General features: G+C 34.4%; 2 protein-coding genes across 2 annotated transcripts in view; both read right to left on the bottom strand.

Annotated features, from left to right (window-relative positions):
• Positions 1-1280: 1280 nt before the first annotated feature.
• On the bottom strand, positions 1281-3125 carry LOC145595472 (uncharacterized). Its single transcript, XM_081651891.1, has 2 exons — positions 2829-3125; positions 1281-2230 (listed from the first exon to the last, which is right to left on the bottom strand). Exons 1-2 carry the CDS (start codon positions 3053-3055, stop codon positions 1537-1539), a joined length of 921 nt encoding a protein of 306 aa, XP_081508017.1. The 5' UTR covers positions 3056-3125; the 3' UTR covers positions 1281-1536.
• A 3928-nt stretch (positions 3126-7053) lies between these two features.
• Positions 7054-16510, bottom strand: part of LOC145595471 (uncharacterized) — a 74034-nt gene continuing 64577 nt past the window's right edge. Inside the window, exon 3 of the mRNA XM_081651890.1 lies at positions 7054-7341. Coding sequence (XP_081508016.1) covers positions 7311-7341 — 31 coding nt within the window. The 3' untranslated portion in view covers positions 7054-7310. The remainder of the gene's footprint in view (positions 7342-16510) is intronic.

Genomic DNA, 16510 nt, shown 5'->3' with positions numbered 1-16510 from the left:
CTTATGCGACCTCACTAGGATTACTAAAATGTCATACTTCACAGTTTTATTAAATAGACCTACCGCGTCATTAAAGGCACGACTGGGACCAACAATACTGGCATGGTGTAGAATCTGAGTCTCATGCTAGCCGACTGCAAACGAGAAGCGAGAAAAATATAATGCCGAATATCACTCGCAGAATAAACGCCAAGCCTTCCAGAACGAAGTAAAAGGCAAGGTATAACAAGAAGCCACAACCAATAGCCAAATCTCGACCCCGAAGCATTAACAATACTGTTGTGTTCAAGACTTACTACTAGCACTAGTAGGATAGCTTGTAGAATAAGACAAGCAAATAGTAGTTTGTTGAGTAAGCGAAGTGTTGACTTGGTTGCTTTTGTGGTAGTGTGCTTTGTACACTTTGTAGTTGGCTTGTAGAATAAGCCAAGGTTGGTAGTGTGTTATATAAGTTTTAGCATACTACTTGTATAAATAGCACAAGTAGAATTGAAGTGGAAGTTATTATTACTTTAAGGTTTTGAGTGAAAACATAAGAGAGTGAGTAGTAGTTAGTAGCTTGTGAGAGCAAATACTAGAGAGCTTGTGAGCTCAATAAAGAGTGCTTGTAATTGTGGTTTTGTAGGCCAAATTCAATAGTGAGGTTGTCTTTGAGAAGGGTAACAAAGTTACCCATAAAATGCTTATGTTGTTTTTATTATTCTTTGGCATTGTTGTTTATTATTTCTTGTTTTCGGTCCCAAATTGCTAACAAATACTCTCCAAATGTTGGTATTGAACTTTTATTTTATTTTATTCTTTTTGAAACAACTTTCTAATTTATAAGTACTACTATGTTTTATACTTCAAAATTAAATAAATTTGTTATATGAATTAATGAATTGTGAACTTTCTAATTTAAGTATAAAAATATTAATTCATTTAAATTGAAATGGCAGCAAATGAGGGATTTGACAGAGCTGCATTTTATGGGCTAGAGCCTAATATAATAGTTTATCTAATGGGAAATTGTGGATTGGAAATGGCAACTGGGTCCAACATTTTCTTTTTTGTGGCCTGCTACTAACAACTAGGTCTAAAAATGTCTGAGACGGCATTGGATCAAATGCAATCCACAGTCCTAACTTTTCTCAGAGTGATCTTAAACGATCGAGAATATGTGTCCTAAAACGCTAATTCCTGCAAAATACGATTAACACTACAATAACATGTAATAGAAATGAAGAACATACATATTAGTGGTTAAAATGGCTCTAAGATAAATTAATAAGCTCAAATAATAAGATCACGAAACAGGGGTAAAATCATTATATAAATTAGACACATCACTTACAATCGATACTGAGTGCAATTCTCTTATCCCTAAACATGTATCACCCCTCCAAAAATGATACACGGGACGAGGTAGTGCATGTTGTATCAATATTGTTGAAATTGAAAACTTAAATTGTACATAACCATTTATTGAAGAGATGATAAAGAGTACATATATATAGTAACCCTATTACTTCGTGCATGTATTGGACGATAGATCCCTTAGCTTCCCAAGTCAGTTATCCTCAGTATTGCAAATTCGTCTATATTTTTAGTAGCAGCATTCAAGAGGTTTATCTTGTCATTATTATAAGTGAATCTCTTGCAAAACCAAGTTTTGGACATGTTTAGTAGTTCAATGACGTTAACATCACGCACAGCAGCCCTAAACGTTGCAGCAGTATCACTAGTGTTGCGAGGATCATCTGCATCAACGACGATCCAATCACCGTCACCAAGCCTCCAAAACTTGCCAAGGTGATTCGATTTTATGCAAAGTGTACCATCATGAGTTTTGAACAACTCGTGGGAGACCTTAGGATCTTTAAGATTGTCATATGAAAATGATAGATATTGAATCCCTTTTTGTTCGAATGCACCTAAATATCTACCATTGTCCCCCTTGAATGCAACATGCTTGGGAAAATTAAACAACGATTCCCAGTTTATGAAAGTGAAAACATCTCTAGAGTCTGCATCAATTATATTTGTTCCTGCAAATAAGCATGAATCAAAAGGTGCATTGGCCCCCAATTCCGAGCGTGCAAAATGACCAAGTTGGATATGCAAAAGTCGCATTTTTTGGGTATCATTGTCGATGAAATAGATTGGCTTGAACAACGTACAAGTCCAATTGTTTTGATCTTCATCTAATTTGTCGGCTGAGGCAGTAATCCAATAGTGATTGGGAGACCACCTAAAACAAATGAATAAATAAGCCAGTCTTAAGCCAGTCTTCTCAAAATAAGTCTAGCTTTCAGTTAACTCAAAATAAGTCAACTTTTATACATAGGATGTCTTCTAAGAATGAGTCTTAACATGTTGAGTAAGAAGGTAACTGGTTATATATTCAAGTAAGTAATGTCACATGTCATGTAGTTGGTCCTTTTTTAATTTTTTTTTTTATTTTTATAATTAACTATTTTTTAAAGGGAAATTCTACTTGGTGGCCGATGAAATTTTTTTTTATTTTAATATTTAAAAATATAATTTAATTAATTTTTAAACTAAAAAACCTTAGGTTAACCATTTGCAGCTCCGTACCACCTCCACTTCCCCCACCTCCCCGCATCCCCTACAACCCCCTTCCCCACCCTCAAATCCACCATTCCCTCTCACCCACCACCAACATCATTTCCGCCAACCCCAGTTTTGAAAGCACTACCTAGTCGGCAACTACCTTCCCCCTCATGAATTTAATTGAAGGAGCTGTTTTAGAGACAAAAGTTCTTTGTATTGACACTATGACATTAAACGGGATAAGTAGTTCAAAAAAATGAATATCGAGTACATACCTAACCAAATATTTATTATTGTAGCGGGATTTGAGGTGAACAAGACCATCAAAATCTATAGATTGCTCGACCTCAAATTGGGCATATGGATCCGTAACTTGATCAGCAGCAAACTGAAGAAGGCCATGTGTTTGAACATCTTCATACCTATAACGCAAAAATTTATTGTTTTTGGCTGATTTTAGACACATTATCTTCATACCTACAGCCAATGGTGGTATACTCATTTTTATCTCTCCTTTGTTACCTTTTAATCTACAAATATTATATCTTGTGATAAACTGATAATGCTCGCTTCCATATTGCCATGCTATTTATAGATCTTAATTTTCATATGAATTATTGGACAGTCCAATACTTGGACTTATTATATTAATTACAATTGTCTCCGAGTGGGCGCATGTGTTTCACATATTATTTTTTTTTCCATTATTGAATGTGTGGTCACTGTGGACCTGTGGTGTGCCGCACGAATATGTAACCCTTTTTTATTTTTTATTTTTTTTTTCTTTTTTTTTTGGAAATATGTTCTTGTTTATGACTGAATATTTTAAGCTACAGGCAGTGGTAACATCCTTGGTACATACAAAAAACGCGGAAAGAACATCTACCTAATTGGTAAAGAACGTACAACTATTTTGTAAAGAACATATATCTGTATTGTAAAGAACAACTAAATGTTATTACTTTTTACTTATCTAAAGACATCTGTAATATTAATAAAAAAACATCTTGTCAAAAATTAATAATAATAATAAAGAATATTATAATATTATGCAATAAACATTATTTATATATACCCACCATAATTTAAAGACGAAATTCAAAGACCATATCGCAATAAGCAACGAACATAATATTACAAATAAAAGCACATTACGCAGACAATTAAAGAACAGGGAAATATGTTCTTTTCACTTTTTTTTGGTAAAAATATGTTCCTTTTACTTTAAGTATGTGTTCATTACAATTTAATAATATGTTCTTTTCACTATAAATGTATGTTCTTTACATTTGTCAAAATATGTTTTTTCCGTGAGAAACATCTGTACAATGCATGGTACAGGTACCTGTAGGAACCACACATTGGTTTATGATTGGGCGTGTTTTTAAGTTAAGCTAGAAAAATGAGGATTTCTAGAACTCTAGTAATTAGAGTCATGTATGATTCTAATAATCCACGTCGTTGGTATTTTATATGATACCAACAACAAATTATCTTGATACAAACAAATTTTTTTTTCATTCGTTGGTATTAGTGAAAGGTTATTATAAGTGAATGGACGAATATGCCCTTATTAGAGTTATGTATGACTCTTATTACTAGAGTGCAGAACATTTTAAGGCTTCATTATTATTATTATTATTATTATTATTATTATTATTATTATTATTATTATTATTATTATTATTACACTACAAGAAAAATGTCTTTTCGTAGCAATTATTTCGTAACGATGGTACATTCGCTACAATATGCAAGTATGTTTGTGAAATCATTAAGGAAGTCGTATCATTTTACAATCGCCATGGTTTTCCCATATAAAATCGATACGAAAAACATAATAATACATATCCACACTATTTTTACACATTTATATAATTTAGAGAAATCATATCATTTACAATTGCCACTAAATTCCAAAAATCGATACGAAAAGTCTTTTTAACACTAGATATATAAATATTGTTTGACAAAGAATACATAAAATATGTCATAGCTTATTGGTGAAACATTTACTATCAGTGTTTGAGGTTTCATGTTCGAATCTTATTAAGATCATATGCATGTTTTTTTTTTTTTTGAAAGAAAATGAGTTCAACATTTATAGCGATTGTAATCGCTACAATAATCACCACGATTGGATGTAGTTTTTCATATCGATTATTGAGGCCAACCCCAACGATATTGAAAGCCACTACTAAAGGCTAAGGCAACGGGGGATATTGTATCGAATGACAATTCGTTGGGAAAGCTTTTTGTTGCAATTACAATCGATACTAAAGGTTAAAATAGTCGCTACGAAAAGGTTATTTTCTTGTAGTGTTATTATTATTATTATTATTATTGTTGTTGTTGTTGTTGTTGTTGTTGTTGTTGTTGTTGTTGTTGTTGTTGTTGTTGTTGTTGTTATTATTATTATTATTATTATTATTATTATTATTATTATTATTATTATTATTATTATTACATACTGTAGACATCTACTTTTGGCCTCATGTCCCGGCAGGAAGTGCTATGACGATAAATAAAACCATTTGTGTGTTGGATCAACGTGACGAATGCTTATGGAGATTTAGCATAAAACAACTCTTCAACCTTAATCCATCCATTGAAGTTCTTGAAGGTACAAAGAAGAAAGAAAGTCCATAAACGCATAAGACGGAGATTTAGCATAAAAGAAGAACGGTTAGTTTCCTAAGCACTTAGATAAATCACTTTTCTTTTATTGTTTAAATAACTTTAGTCGATTAATTAGTGTTTGATCACTTTAAATAAACTTTTAATTAATTAATCTACATAGTTTTCTTTCGTTAATCAAGATAAGAATTTGAATAATTAATTGTTGTTTTATCACTTAAGACAAGGCGAATCTTGTTTATTTATTGTTCTTTCACGAATATTGTTCAAATAAGAAAAAACAGCTTTGCAATGTAATTCCTACATGTTTAATGCGTGTAAATAAAATCAACTAACTTAGCTTTTAGGTATAACATTGCATATATATTGTTTGGTGATGAAATTGTGAAAAATAAGGAAGAGCTAGTAGAGGCCGCACTAGGGCTAGAATAGCGATTCCTCCCTAAAAGGAACGTTATTTTAGTAACCTCTCTCCCGAACTCATTTCTGGTTTATGTAGACCAATTTAGGCGTGGCAAAACTCCACATGGAAGAAAGGCATGAACGAGGTTTATGAGTTTTCCTAAAACTCATTAGCGACTTATAAAAAAGCGTGATGACAAGATCAATTCTAATTCAAGGTCCCCCAAACAGTTAGGAATTCAAATCCTAATACACCCTAACAAGTGTAAAGTCTTACTCTTCTAAAGGGCCAATGGGCATCTTAGGAGAAGATCCCCTACGATGGGAACACCCTCCCTAAAAAAACCACCACCACCAGCCTTAGCCACCTCCTTTCCCCAATATTGACCTAATCTAGGCCACCACCGCCACCTCCAGCGTGATGACTAGACCCCTGCTCCTTGCCTATGCAGGTCGCTGCCCCTCGCCCTACCCCGTGTCATCACTTCTAAACCACCACATCCCTCCTTAACACCTCTTCCCTCCCTTAAAATCCCTAAAACAACCCTCCCCCACTTTCGAGGGTGGAGGGATGGGTTTTTGAGGTCGGGTTTATGTAATGTAAACGGATAAATCAAATCCCTTAAAATCCCTTAACAGCCTTGTGACACGTGTTTTGAGGTCGTGTTTATGTAATGTAAACGGATAAATTATTCATTATAATTTTTACAAATGATACTTAACCCTATTTTAATCGTCGTGTAAAAATTATATTGATAAAATCGCTCGTTTACCGACACTAATCATCTCCTAAAACTGCGTGCCTAAAAGGTGTGTTGCAAGTAAAAGAAAACGGAGGAAATATCTTATTATAATATTTTTAATATATCATGGACTGTAGGTATGATGTTAATCAAGACAAGGAGGAAACAAGATCAATCGCAAGTAAGACGAGGATGATTCGAAAGCATTATAGACAAAAAAAAGATAAATCTTTCGTTTTTTTTTTCAAAAGAAAAATAGGAAAGATAATAACAGTACACCTAAAAAAAAAGGTTAAACGCTATTTTTTTTAAATGCTATCTTTTCTAGCTTTTATTAACAGCTACCTTAAAGCTACCTCCACCTCTTACAGCTACTTAAATCACTACTTAACCAAACAGTAGTAATTTTTATAGGTAGTATTTGAATTAAGTGCAAAAGCTGACAGCTACCTCAAAAGTTACCGCCGAACAGGCCCTTTATGTGGTTCCGTATATAGTTGGCATGTATAATTTAAAGGGTTGGATAAATAACCACCTAAGAAAGAAAAGGGATTTCTTATTGTCTTTAAGACCCCCTCTCATGTGGTCTCAAAGGGAGGTTTTAGGGGGTTTCTTATGGGTATTTTGTAGTAGCATGTATTGATGAATAAAGTTAGTTAATTTTCTTGAAAATTGACATCTTGATAAGCTAAGCAAAAAAAATTCTATGATACATAAATAAGACTGATAGAAGTAGTAGATTCATATTAATGAGATGATCATACAAGTACAAGAGATTTTACAGAGATTGGCTGCTTACATTTAAGCAGATTTATTCAAACAAACAAAAGTAGAAGCATAGATAAAGGATAAAACACAAACATACACGATAAAATCGAAACGATAGACATAATTAACGTTTGTGGATGAGCTCGCATGAGGCATCAGCAAGTCAAGTTCAAGACTGCGTGCGAGTGGAAGCGTGAACTTGGCTTATTAAGCAACAAGAATAGGATTAATAGGAATAACCCCTGGGTTGGTGTTGGCAACAACGGTGTCATAGAAAGCGAGATTGGCACATTTGGGGGCTTGATTAGGGAATAACAGGTAGGGGAAGGCTGGACTATCACCTGAGTCAGACTTAAACTTAAACAACTTTATGTTAAGAGGTGCGTAAGAGGCTTCGGCACCGGTTATGGTCATGAGGGGACCAAATGGGGCTGCATCGAGCCAAGGGAGAAGCTTAACATAGAGTTGGACAGTCACTCCCTTAACTTCGGTCAGTTTGTCATATGATAAGACCGCCGACATCTTTTCTGAGCACTTGAGTACATTTTGAATAGCACCCAGTTCGTTAACCACAGTACATTTACCAAGCAAGTTAATAGTTAACCTGATGGAGTTTTTGTCGACAGGATCGCAGCTGAAGCTCTGCACATTACCAGGGAAAATCGAGGGCGGTAACCCGTAATACTTCAAAATCTGAGGGATTGTTGAAGCCGGGCAGTGGGCATGGGCGGAGGACAGTGTTAGAGCAAGAGTAATTGCGAGGAGAGTGAAGGAGATAGTGGCTGTTTTTGGAGACATTTTTGTTACTGGAAAACTTTGCTTATGTTAATGTTTATGTTGGATGTTTTGGTGTTGAAGCATGCACTTCACGCTACTCTATTTATAGATGGGGAGGTTAAGCTAATAAGCTTAGGCTGGCGTCTACTCTATTGTCGTCCCCCATTATCGTTGGCGTTGAAAGTTTACAATAAGAGAAAATTTGGCACCATTAAGGTCATGTGTATCACGAATTAGCATGGGGTTAAATTACATGGAAAATGGTATATAAAAGCATTTAATGAAATATCAATTAATCAATATAAATCAAATTTGGCATCATTATAGAATTGTGTTTCACGAATTGACATCAGGATTATGGAAAATTATTAATCGATATTAACCATTCCCTTAAATGATTCATGTGACTTCTCTTTACAGTATGAAGCTCGAGTGCTTATTTCCACTTTTCTTTTTAACTAGGGCAGCTAACGCGCGCGATGCGCACGTCATAGTTAGCCATATCTTGAAGGTTTTTTTGGTTTGGCTTTTAAATCACAAAATTAGTTAAATTAACAATAAGAGAAATTTTTCCTCAAAAAAAAAAAAACAATAAGAGAAAATATGTAATCAACTATATTTAGGTTCCCGAGCCATCCGAATCTGCCTCCCTTGAAGCAGCCACCATTGCCGAAGCAGAGTTCGTGGCAGCCCGTTTTGCCAAGCCCGCTTCCTCCAATGTTAACATTGAACGGGCTTGGTAAAATTGAGGGAGGGGATTGCTTTGCCGAATCAAGGTTGCAACCCCGGAATATGCCTTCGTGAGACCGAAAACAAGTTGAAGGACGAGGCGGTTGTTGTCCACCGGAGCACCGACGTTTTTCAGTTGGTCAGAAAGGCTCTTGAGCGTTGACAATACACCGATGCATTAGGGAAGTCCTCCATTATAGTGTTTGAAAACTCATGTTCAAGGGTAACGGAACGGGAGTTTTGATTGTCTTGGAATATGTCTTTCAAACGATCCCAAGCCTCCATTGCCGTTGAGTCGGGTTCAATTATAGTGTTCAAAAGGTCATGAGAAATGGTGGAATAAATCCACCCAATTCAAGTACGGCCGCATCCAACGTCGACCATAGTTCTTTTTCCTCATCGGTAGATGCTGCAGGGACCTTTTTCTCCGGAGGAATAATATGATTAAGGACTGAGAACGAGCATGAACCTTAGCTTGAATAGCTCCGCCCATGTGGAGTATTGTACATTCTCCATTTCGAGTGTGATGGGAATGATTTTTTGGATGTTATTTACAGTGAAGGCGGGATAGAATTTTGAGTCTGCCATGGCTGTCAATGAACAGGGAGAAGAAGAGAAGAAAAAACAGAAGAGAAGAACAGAGAGAAGGGGCGAAGCAGGAAGGGTTTGCAGCGGAAGAAACCCTAACAATCTGATACCATGAAGGAAACTATTTCCGTGAGTATTCCTTTCCATTAACTGCAAATATAGACAATTACAAGAGCCTATCACTAGCTACTAATTAGGCTACAAATTAGGCAACAGCTAAATACAAGACTAATTCTAAGCTATAAGTTAGGCAACTAAATATTTACAAGACTAATGATATATTATGCTAATATATCTTAACATTAAGAAATTAAATTCAAATTCTGATACACCTTAACAAGTATAAAGTATTGGGCTTAAACGGCCTAGGGCATCGAGGAAGTAGGATCCCCAACAATGGGACAATTTTCCCACAAAAAGCCATTAATAATGTCACGAAAAGCATATGATCAGTTGTTCAATTGAAATGATTTTAGGGGCCAAATCAGTTCTTTGTTCTCATCTAAGACGTAATTCTCATTAAAATATAATATATATACTCCCTTCGTCCCTTATTGATAGTCTCTTATGGGCGATTTTCACGGGAATTAATAAACATAAATAAAAGTGGTAAAAGTACATTGAAAAGGTAAATTTACATTGGGTATGCAAAATAGTAGAGTGAGAAAGAAATAAAAGTACATGGAAAAGAAAAATTTACATGGAAAAATAAAATTTGCATAAATATTGTTGCAAATTGGAGAGAAGTTTGGTAAAAATTGATTTGGTACTTAGCTTGAAAAAAGCAAATAAGATCATAATATCATTTTGGGACTTAAAATTGGTCATAAAGGACCATCAATAAGGGACAGAGGGAGTATATCTTAAATGTATCACTTTCATAATAGCGGAAAACTAGACAATTTAAAATATTGAGAGGGATGGGGAGAAAATAAAAATAAAAAAAAGGCATAAGTGCTAGGAGAGTCGTAAAGAGAATTTATTGATTAGGGATTAAAATAGAAAGTAATTATCTATAGGAAAATTTGTTAAAATCCATATTATAAATGTTAGATTTTGTAAAAAATATAATCATCTTATAAAAAAATTTTCTGTCAAAGCACACCTATTTTAACAAAAAAAATGTTAAGTCCCACCACTTTCCGGATTCCCCCCATGCCTTAAGTTTTCGGCATTTACTAGTATGTGCACCTCACGTGACCACTTAACCCCCCTTTTTTCACTTTTCCCTTCATATTTTCCCTTTTAGTACTTCTCTGTTTCAATTAGCATATCAAGCAATTACTACTCTTTTTGCAACGAGTCAGCCATGGCAGGAGGCAATTGATTGCTTCTCACCAATTTGGTGGTTGTTTTAGTACTCTAGTAAAAGTAAGCTCTCTAATTCCCTCCATCCTACCTGACAATACACCCCATTAAACAAATTTACATCACAACATAAAAGAAATCGCAAAATACAACCCCTAAAATCCGCATAAAACAACGCCAAACACTTAAGTCAACTAAAGGTCGAAATCTAAGGAGTGGTGGGACTTAACAAACAAATTGTTAAGACAGATGTGTTTTGAAAAAAAAAAAAAAAAAAATATAAGATGATTTCTAACAAAATTTGACTTTTATAAGATGGTTTTTAACGAATTTTCCTTATTTAAAAAATAGAGGAAGCATAGCCAGTAGCGGATCTAGGGAGGTACATAGAGTTACAACTGTACCCCCATTCCACGAGAAAAGAAAAAAAAAAAAAAAACTGATACAAAAAGAGACCGCCTGTAGCTATGCTTACATAAATTAATTGAAAATTACAGCTAAAATCTTACACTTTTTCAGTTTTTTTTTTTTTTTCTTGAATGGGTTGTAGACTTGTAGAGTTGTAGTCCCCCCACTATAGCTAGCATTGATGTTTTGATTTTGATTTTTCACGGCATGTGTTTCACAAAGGGAGGACCAGTTAAAAACTTTAAAAAAATCATATTTGGCAGCATTTGAGAAGTGTGTTTCACGAATTCGCAAGAGTCCAGAACTCCAGAGTATGGAAAATTAGGCTCCATTAGTTTGTTACTCCATACTCCGTATAACAAAAAATAATTTTTGGAAAACAATTCTCCATAGATTACAATTTTCAAAGCAATATACAAATACAACTGTGTATATTTTTCCTTTGATGTTTTAATAGTATGAACCGATAGTTTATACAAAAAAAACTCTTGATGGTTAATTGGTTATTCCTAAAACACCAACTATTATTGGTTGTTATTGTCAAAACATCCTAATTTTTTTTTTTGAGGGAACAAAACATCCTAATTAAAATAATTTATATCATTTATTTTAATTAAAAATTATATTTAAAATAATTTATATCATTAGTTAAAATTTTTAAATCTAATAAGTTCAGAATCAATAAATATATACTAAAAGACACACCAGCAATGACACGTGTCATCTTCTGGTGTGTCCTTAGTATATTTTAAAATTAAAAAAAAATTGAAAAAAAAGATAGAGAATATTACGCAAAATATTTTCTTCAAAAATTTAGGAAAACAGTCGTAAAATAATATATTTACCAACTTAGATATCTAATCCTATCTTTCTACTTCTATATAAGTAATTGCTTTTTAATGTATATAGTATATAATTATTATTTATAAGTAAAAAAAAAAAATCATGAATTTAATCTTTCAACCTAACATAATTAGCGAATGAAATTTTTTTTGAAATATGAAATAGAAAATATAAAAAAGAAAGTTTGAATTAAAAATATAATATGTAGTCATAAAAAAAATAGTAGTATTTTAAGTTGCTAGATTTGGGATAAAATAAAAATAGACTATGGACCAAATTATTTTTATAATTAAATATAGTTTTAATTAATACTCCGTAACAAAGAGTGAAAAACCGTGCATGGCACGGGATCTAACCTAGTAAAGATAATAAATGCATCACGGGTTTAAATCTCATTCATCCCTAACTTCAAGTATAATATTTTGTATTGGATATGTGGATTGATGGGGCCTATGCCATCGACAATTCAAGCCCAAAAGGCGTGTAGAACATATAACAACCATTTCATTGCGAAATGATATCTATGGACGTGCAGGTACATCAACAATGACATTTTTTCATACACCATCGTACCAAACTACCAATATCTTTAATTTTTTATAGAACCCAAATCCATTACTCATTTTAGCTGTAAGGTTAATGTGTTCAACGAAAGGAGAGCAACTTGTAACACCTGGAAGACAACATTTCAAGCAATATAAATCATCAAGTTCTTTGTTTCGATGTGGGCGTTGTGAAATTTTGACGTAGTCCAGGTAATTTTTTATTAGTCCGTTTATTTTATTAGTTCGTTTAAATACATATTTCATATATCTTGTTCCTTTTAATTTCTTTGGAGGTGAATTAAAAAACAGTTGTAGTAGTAATAAATCATTATAGTAACACTTGTCGTAGGATTGGATTGGCCTGGTAAAGTTAGTTTAATGTGCTGACTACCGGACTGTCATTTGATTGTACAGCTGCAGCTGCAGTTGCCGCACCTTTGATGATGGGAGACCATATGCGCAAGTTCAGCCGATCCCCCAGGGGACTCGATAGTGGTCGAGGATGACCAAACAAAGAGTTCCTCAGATACGCTATACAAAACATCCTCAAAGGGTTCAAAGAAAGATTGGATTGAACCATCAATGCTTTGAGGCCGGATGTTCTTTACTTTGCAGTGTATCGGAGGAACTCTTTGTTTGGTCATCCATGTCTATGTTTTCAATTCGGTGGTGGAATTGCAAGTGTGAGAGTGGATGAAAGACTCTACAGCAAAGCAGCCAAAGGTAATAAACAACTCTGGAAACTAATTTTAGGCACTAGAAAAACCTAAAAACTAAAGCAAGGGAGAATTAGATGAAAAAAAAGCTAAAAGTAAGAGAAATTATGCAAATGAAATGCAATACTAGAACTGTAATCTTACGTATCTTTGCTAAATTGTATAAAACATCAAAGCTTAATTCTCATTGATAGCTCTAATGGCCAATATATAATACAAGAATACCCACATAGGATAGAATTAGGAAACTAATCAAATATACCCCGAAAGATATTCTAGCCAAAATTATGGTCACCAAATATATCCTAATATTCCCTAAATATATCCCACAATACCCCCCTCAAGTTGGAGCATGGGGATCGTAAATGCCCAACTTGGAAAGAAGATGATCACACTGAGTCTTCCTAAACAAGTTGCTCCTTAGTGGAAACATAGGAAGGAGCAATATAATTAAGCCCTCTATAATGGCATCAGGAACAATGTGACAATCAATCTCAATGTGCTTTATACGTTCATGAAAAACTCAATTTCGAACTATATGTAAAGCAGATTGACTATCACAAAACAACTTGATTGCCTTAGGGTGTTAGACACCCAAACTCAAAAGCAAGGTCTTCAACCACTTCAAATCATGTGTGGTTGAGGCCATGCAACGATACTCAGCCTGACAAGAAGATATGGAAACTGTGGGTTGTTTCTTGGTCTTCCAAGACATAGGGGATTTACAGAGAAACACAAGCCAACCTGTCTACGAATGACGAATATGTAAGAGGACACGCCGTCAAATCTAAATCACACCAACCCTGCAAAGTCTGGTCACTATATGCACTTAACAAAATATCTTGTCCTGGGGTACCCTTTAAACAACAAACCACCTTGAGAGTTGCTTCCCAAAGTCTGGTCACTATATGCACTCAACAAAATATCCCGAAAAAACATATTTTCTACTCCGATTCGCAAATTTATCACCATTAGTTTTCTAATTATGAGCAAAACACAAACATCCAAAAGTACGAATCGCAACAAAAAACGGAGGTTTATTGAAAAGTATTTCAAAGGGAGTTATTTTGGAGCAAGGGTGTGGGAGTACAGTTACTAGGATGTGCAGCGGCAAGAATAAACTCACCCCAAAAATAAATTGGTCAATTTGCTTGAAATCTCAAAGTTCTCCCAATATTAAGAATATGTTTATGTTTTTTCTCAACCCTCCTATTTTGTTGTGGAATTCTGACACATGAGCTTTGGAAAAGAATTCGCGAAGCAACAAAATAATCATGCAAGCAATTAAACTCGATACCATTATCAATTTGCACAATCTTAGTGGTTTGTGAAAATTGTCTATTAACCATTGCAACAAAAAGCAAAAAAACATTCTTAAAACTTCAGTTTTATCAACCAACAAATAAATTAAAACATCTCTAGAATAATCATCAACTATTGTAAAAAATAACGAGCACCACATGACGAAACATGTCGATATTGACCCCACAAATCACAATGTATTTTCTCAAAAATTCTATCACTAAGAGGAAAATTTGTCTCTAGGATGTTAAACACGCATACATATTTCACACCCCTTAATTATCTAGACAATCTTTATTACTACTAACATGAGGAAGCAACTTAACTACTTTCTCGGAAGGGTGCCCCATTTGACGATGCCACTACTCCAAATTTGAAGTCATTTCACCAACGCCAACATGATGCACCGAGTCCAAATTGCTAATATAATATAATCCGTCTCTCCTAGCTCCCGTTCCAATAAGCTCCTTCATTTGGTCCTCTATAGCACACATATAAGAGTTAAATTGGACAAACAATTAAGCTCATTGGTAAGTTGAGACACAGAAAGCAGATTACTACTCAAGTGCAGAACATAAAGAACTCCAATTAGAGTGAGTTTGTTCGACAAACGAACATAACTAACCAATGAAGCCGCAATAGTATAACCATTGGCAAGACCAACGGGACATTTAAAACTGAATATTTCTTCATGGAGGCGGATGCACAATTCTCCGTGCATCCATTTGCTTTTTAAAAAGACGGAATGAACATTTAGTTGTTCACTAAAGAACATACAGTTATTTTGTAAAGAACATCTAGCTATTTTATAAAGAACATCACATATAATTATATTATAATGAACAAATAGTTTTTTTGTAAAGAACATATAGCTATTTTGTAAAAAAAACATCAAACTTTATGTTCTTTATATATATCTAAAGAACATCTGTAATATTAATGACAAACATGATAATTAGAGGTGGTCAACTTCAGCCCGGCCCGATCCGGCCCGAAAATAAGGTGGGTTTGGGCAAGCCTAAAAATTTATTTTTTGTTAAATATCCAAACCCAACCCGAAAAAAGCCCAAAAGCCCGCTATATTTTTCGAGTTTGGGCACAAGATATTATGTTTAGGCCCGGAGCGACCCGATTTAACATTATGTTACAAATAAAAGTACATTATATTGACAATCAAGAACATGAAGAAAAAGAACATTATTTGTTTTTTGAAAACATAAAAAACATTATTTAACATTCTATAACATGCTCTTTTCAGTTTAACTAGATGTTCTTTACATTTCTATACAATGTTTTTACAATTCTATAACATGTTCGTTTCATTTTAACTAAATGTTCTTTACATTTCTATACAATGTTCTTTCCACTTTTTTTTTTTTTTAAGGGATGCACCATGCTGATTTTGCATCCGCCTGGAGGAACCACGCATTGCTCAAAACTCTCAGTATCAAACAACCAAAATTTATCACCGGTGACATGATGTGTTGCACCTGTGTCAATTATCCAAGAAGTAACGTCAAACTTACCATTCAAGCAATTTTCGGAAATATTTGCATTACCAAACAAGCCTGTAATAGCTTTCCATTGTTCGCTTGAGAACACTTATCCTTGAGAAGATGAGCTCTCGATAGAAGTAGTAGAATCCGAAATTACATTGGCCCTCACCGAACCTTGACTACGAGTAGCCGAATATCTCCCCCCTTGGCTGCCATCTCTCTGGGAGGTCGTCCATGAAGGTCAAAGCACTAAGCCTCCACTTGACCTCTCTTTTTACAATGGTTGCAAATTTTATTGGACCAACAATTTGAGGTTTCGTGACCCACCTTCTTGCACTTAGCACACACCAAGGCATAACGTTCCCGACCACGATCATGAACCTCCTGCCCACGAGCTACTGCTGTATGGACAGTAGCAATGCCAAGGGCTTCAGCAGGTCATTGTTCTTGTTCTTGGTTTGCTAAGCGTACCCTTTCATCCTGCACCACTAATTGTTACACACGATCTACGCTAGGCAGAAGATGTTGTGATAAATATTAGTATGCAACGAGCTATAAAAATAAGAGTATAAACCCATAAGAAAATCATTTGTTGTTGCATGTTCTTTATCACTCCTCTGAACTTGTTAGATTGATGCTAAAATTAGAACTTGTTGCTATGATATTCTTCGATTCACCATGTTTAGTGAGTATTT

The sequence above is a fragment of the Chenopodium album genome, chromosome 19 (assembly GCF_948465745.1).
Source record: "Chenopodium album chromosome 19, dcCheAlbu1.1, whole genome shotgun sequence".
NCBI classification, from domain to species: domain Eukaryota; kingdom Viridiplantae; phylum Streptophyta; class Magnoliopsida; order Caryophyllales; family Amaranthaceae; genus Chenopodium; species Chenopodium album.
Note: the sequence above shows the minus strand (reverse complement) of the source record. Positions and strands in the feature narration are given on the sequence as shown.

Coding starts and splice junctions, on each gene's coding strand:
- LOC145595472 (XM_081651891.1), bottom strand. CDS start 3,055: ATGAGTATACCACCATTGGCTGTAGGTATGAAGATAATGTGTCTAAAA. Junction 2,231..2,828: donor AATAATAAATATTTGGTTAG/GTATGTACTCGA, acceptor CATTTGTTTTAG/GTGGTCTCCCAATCACTATT.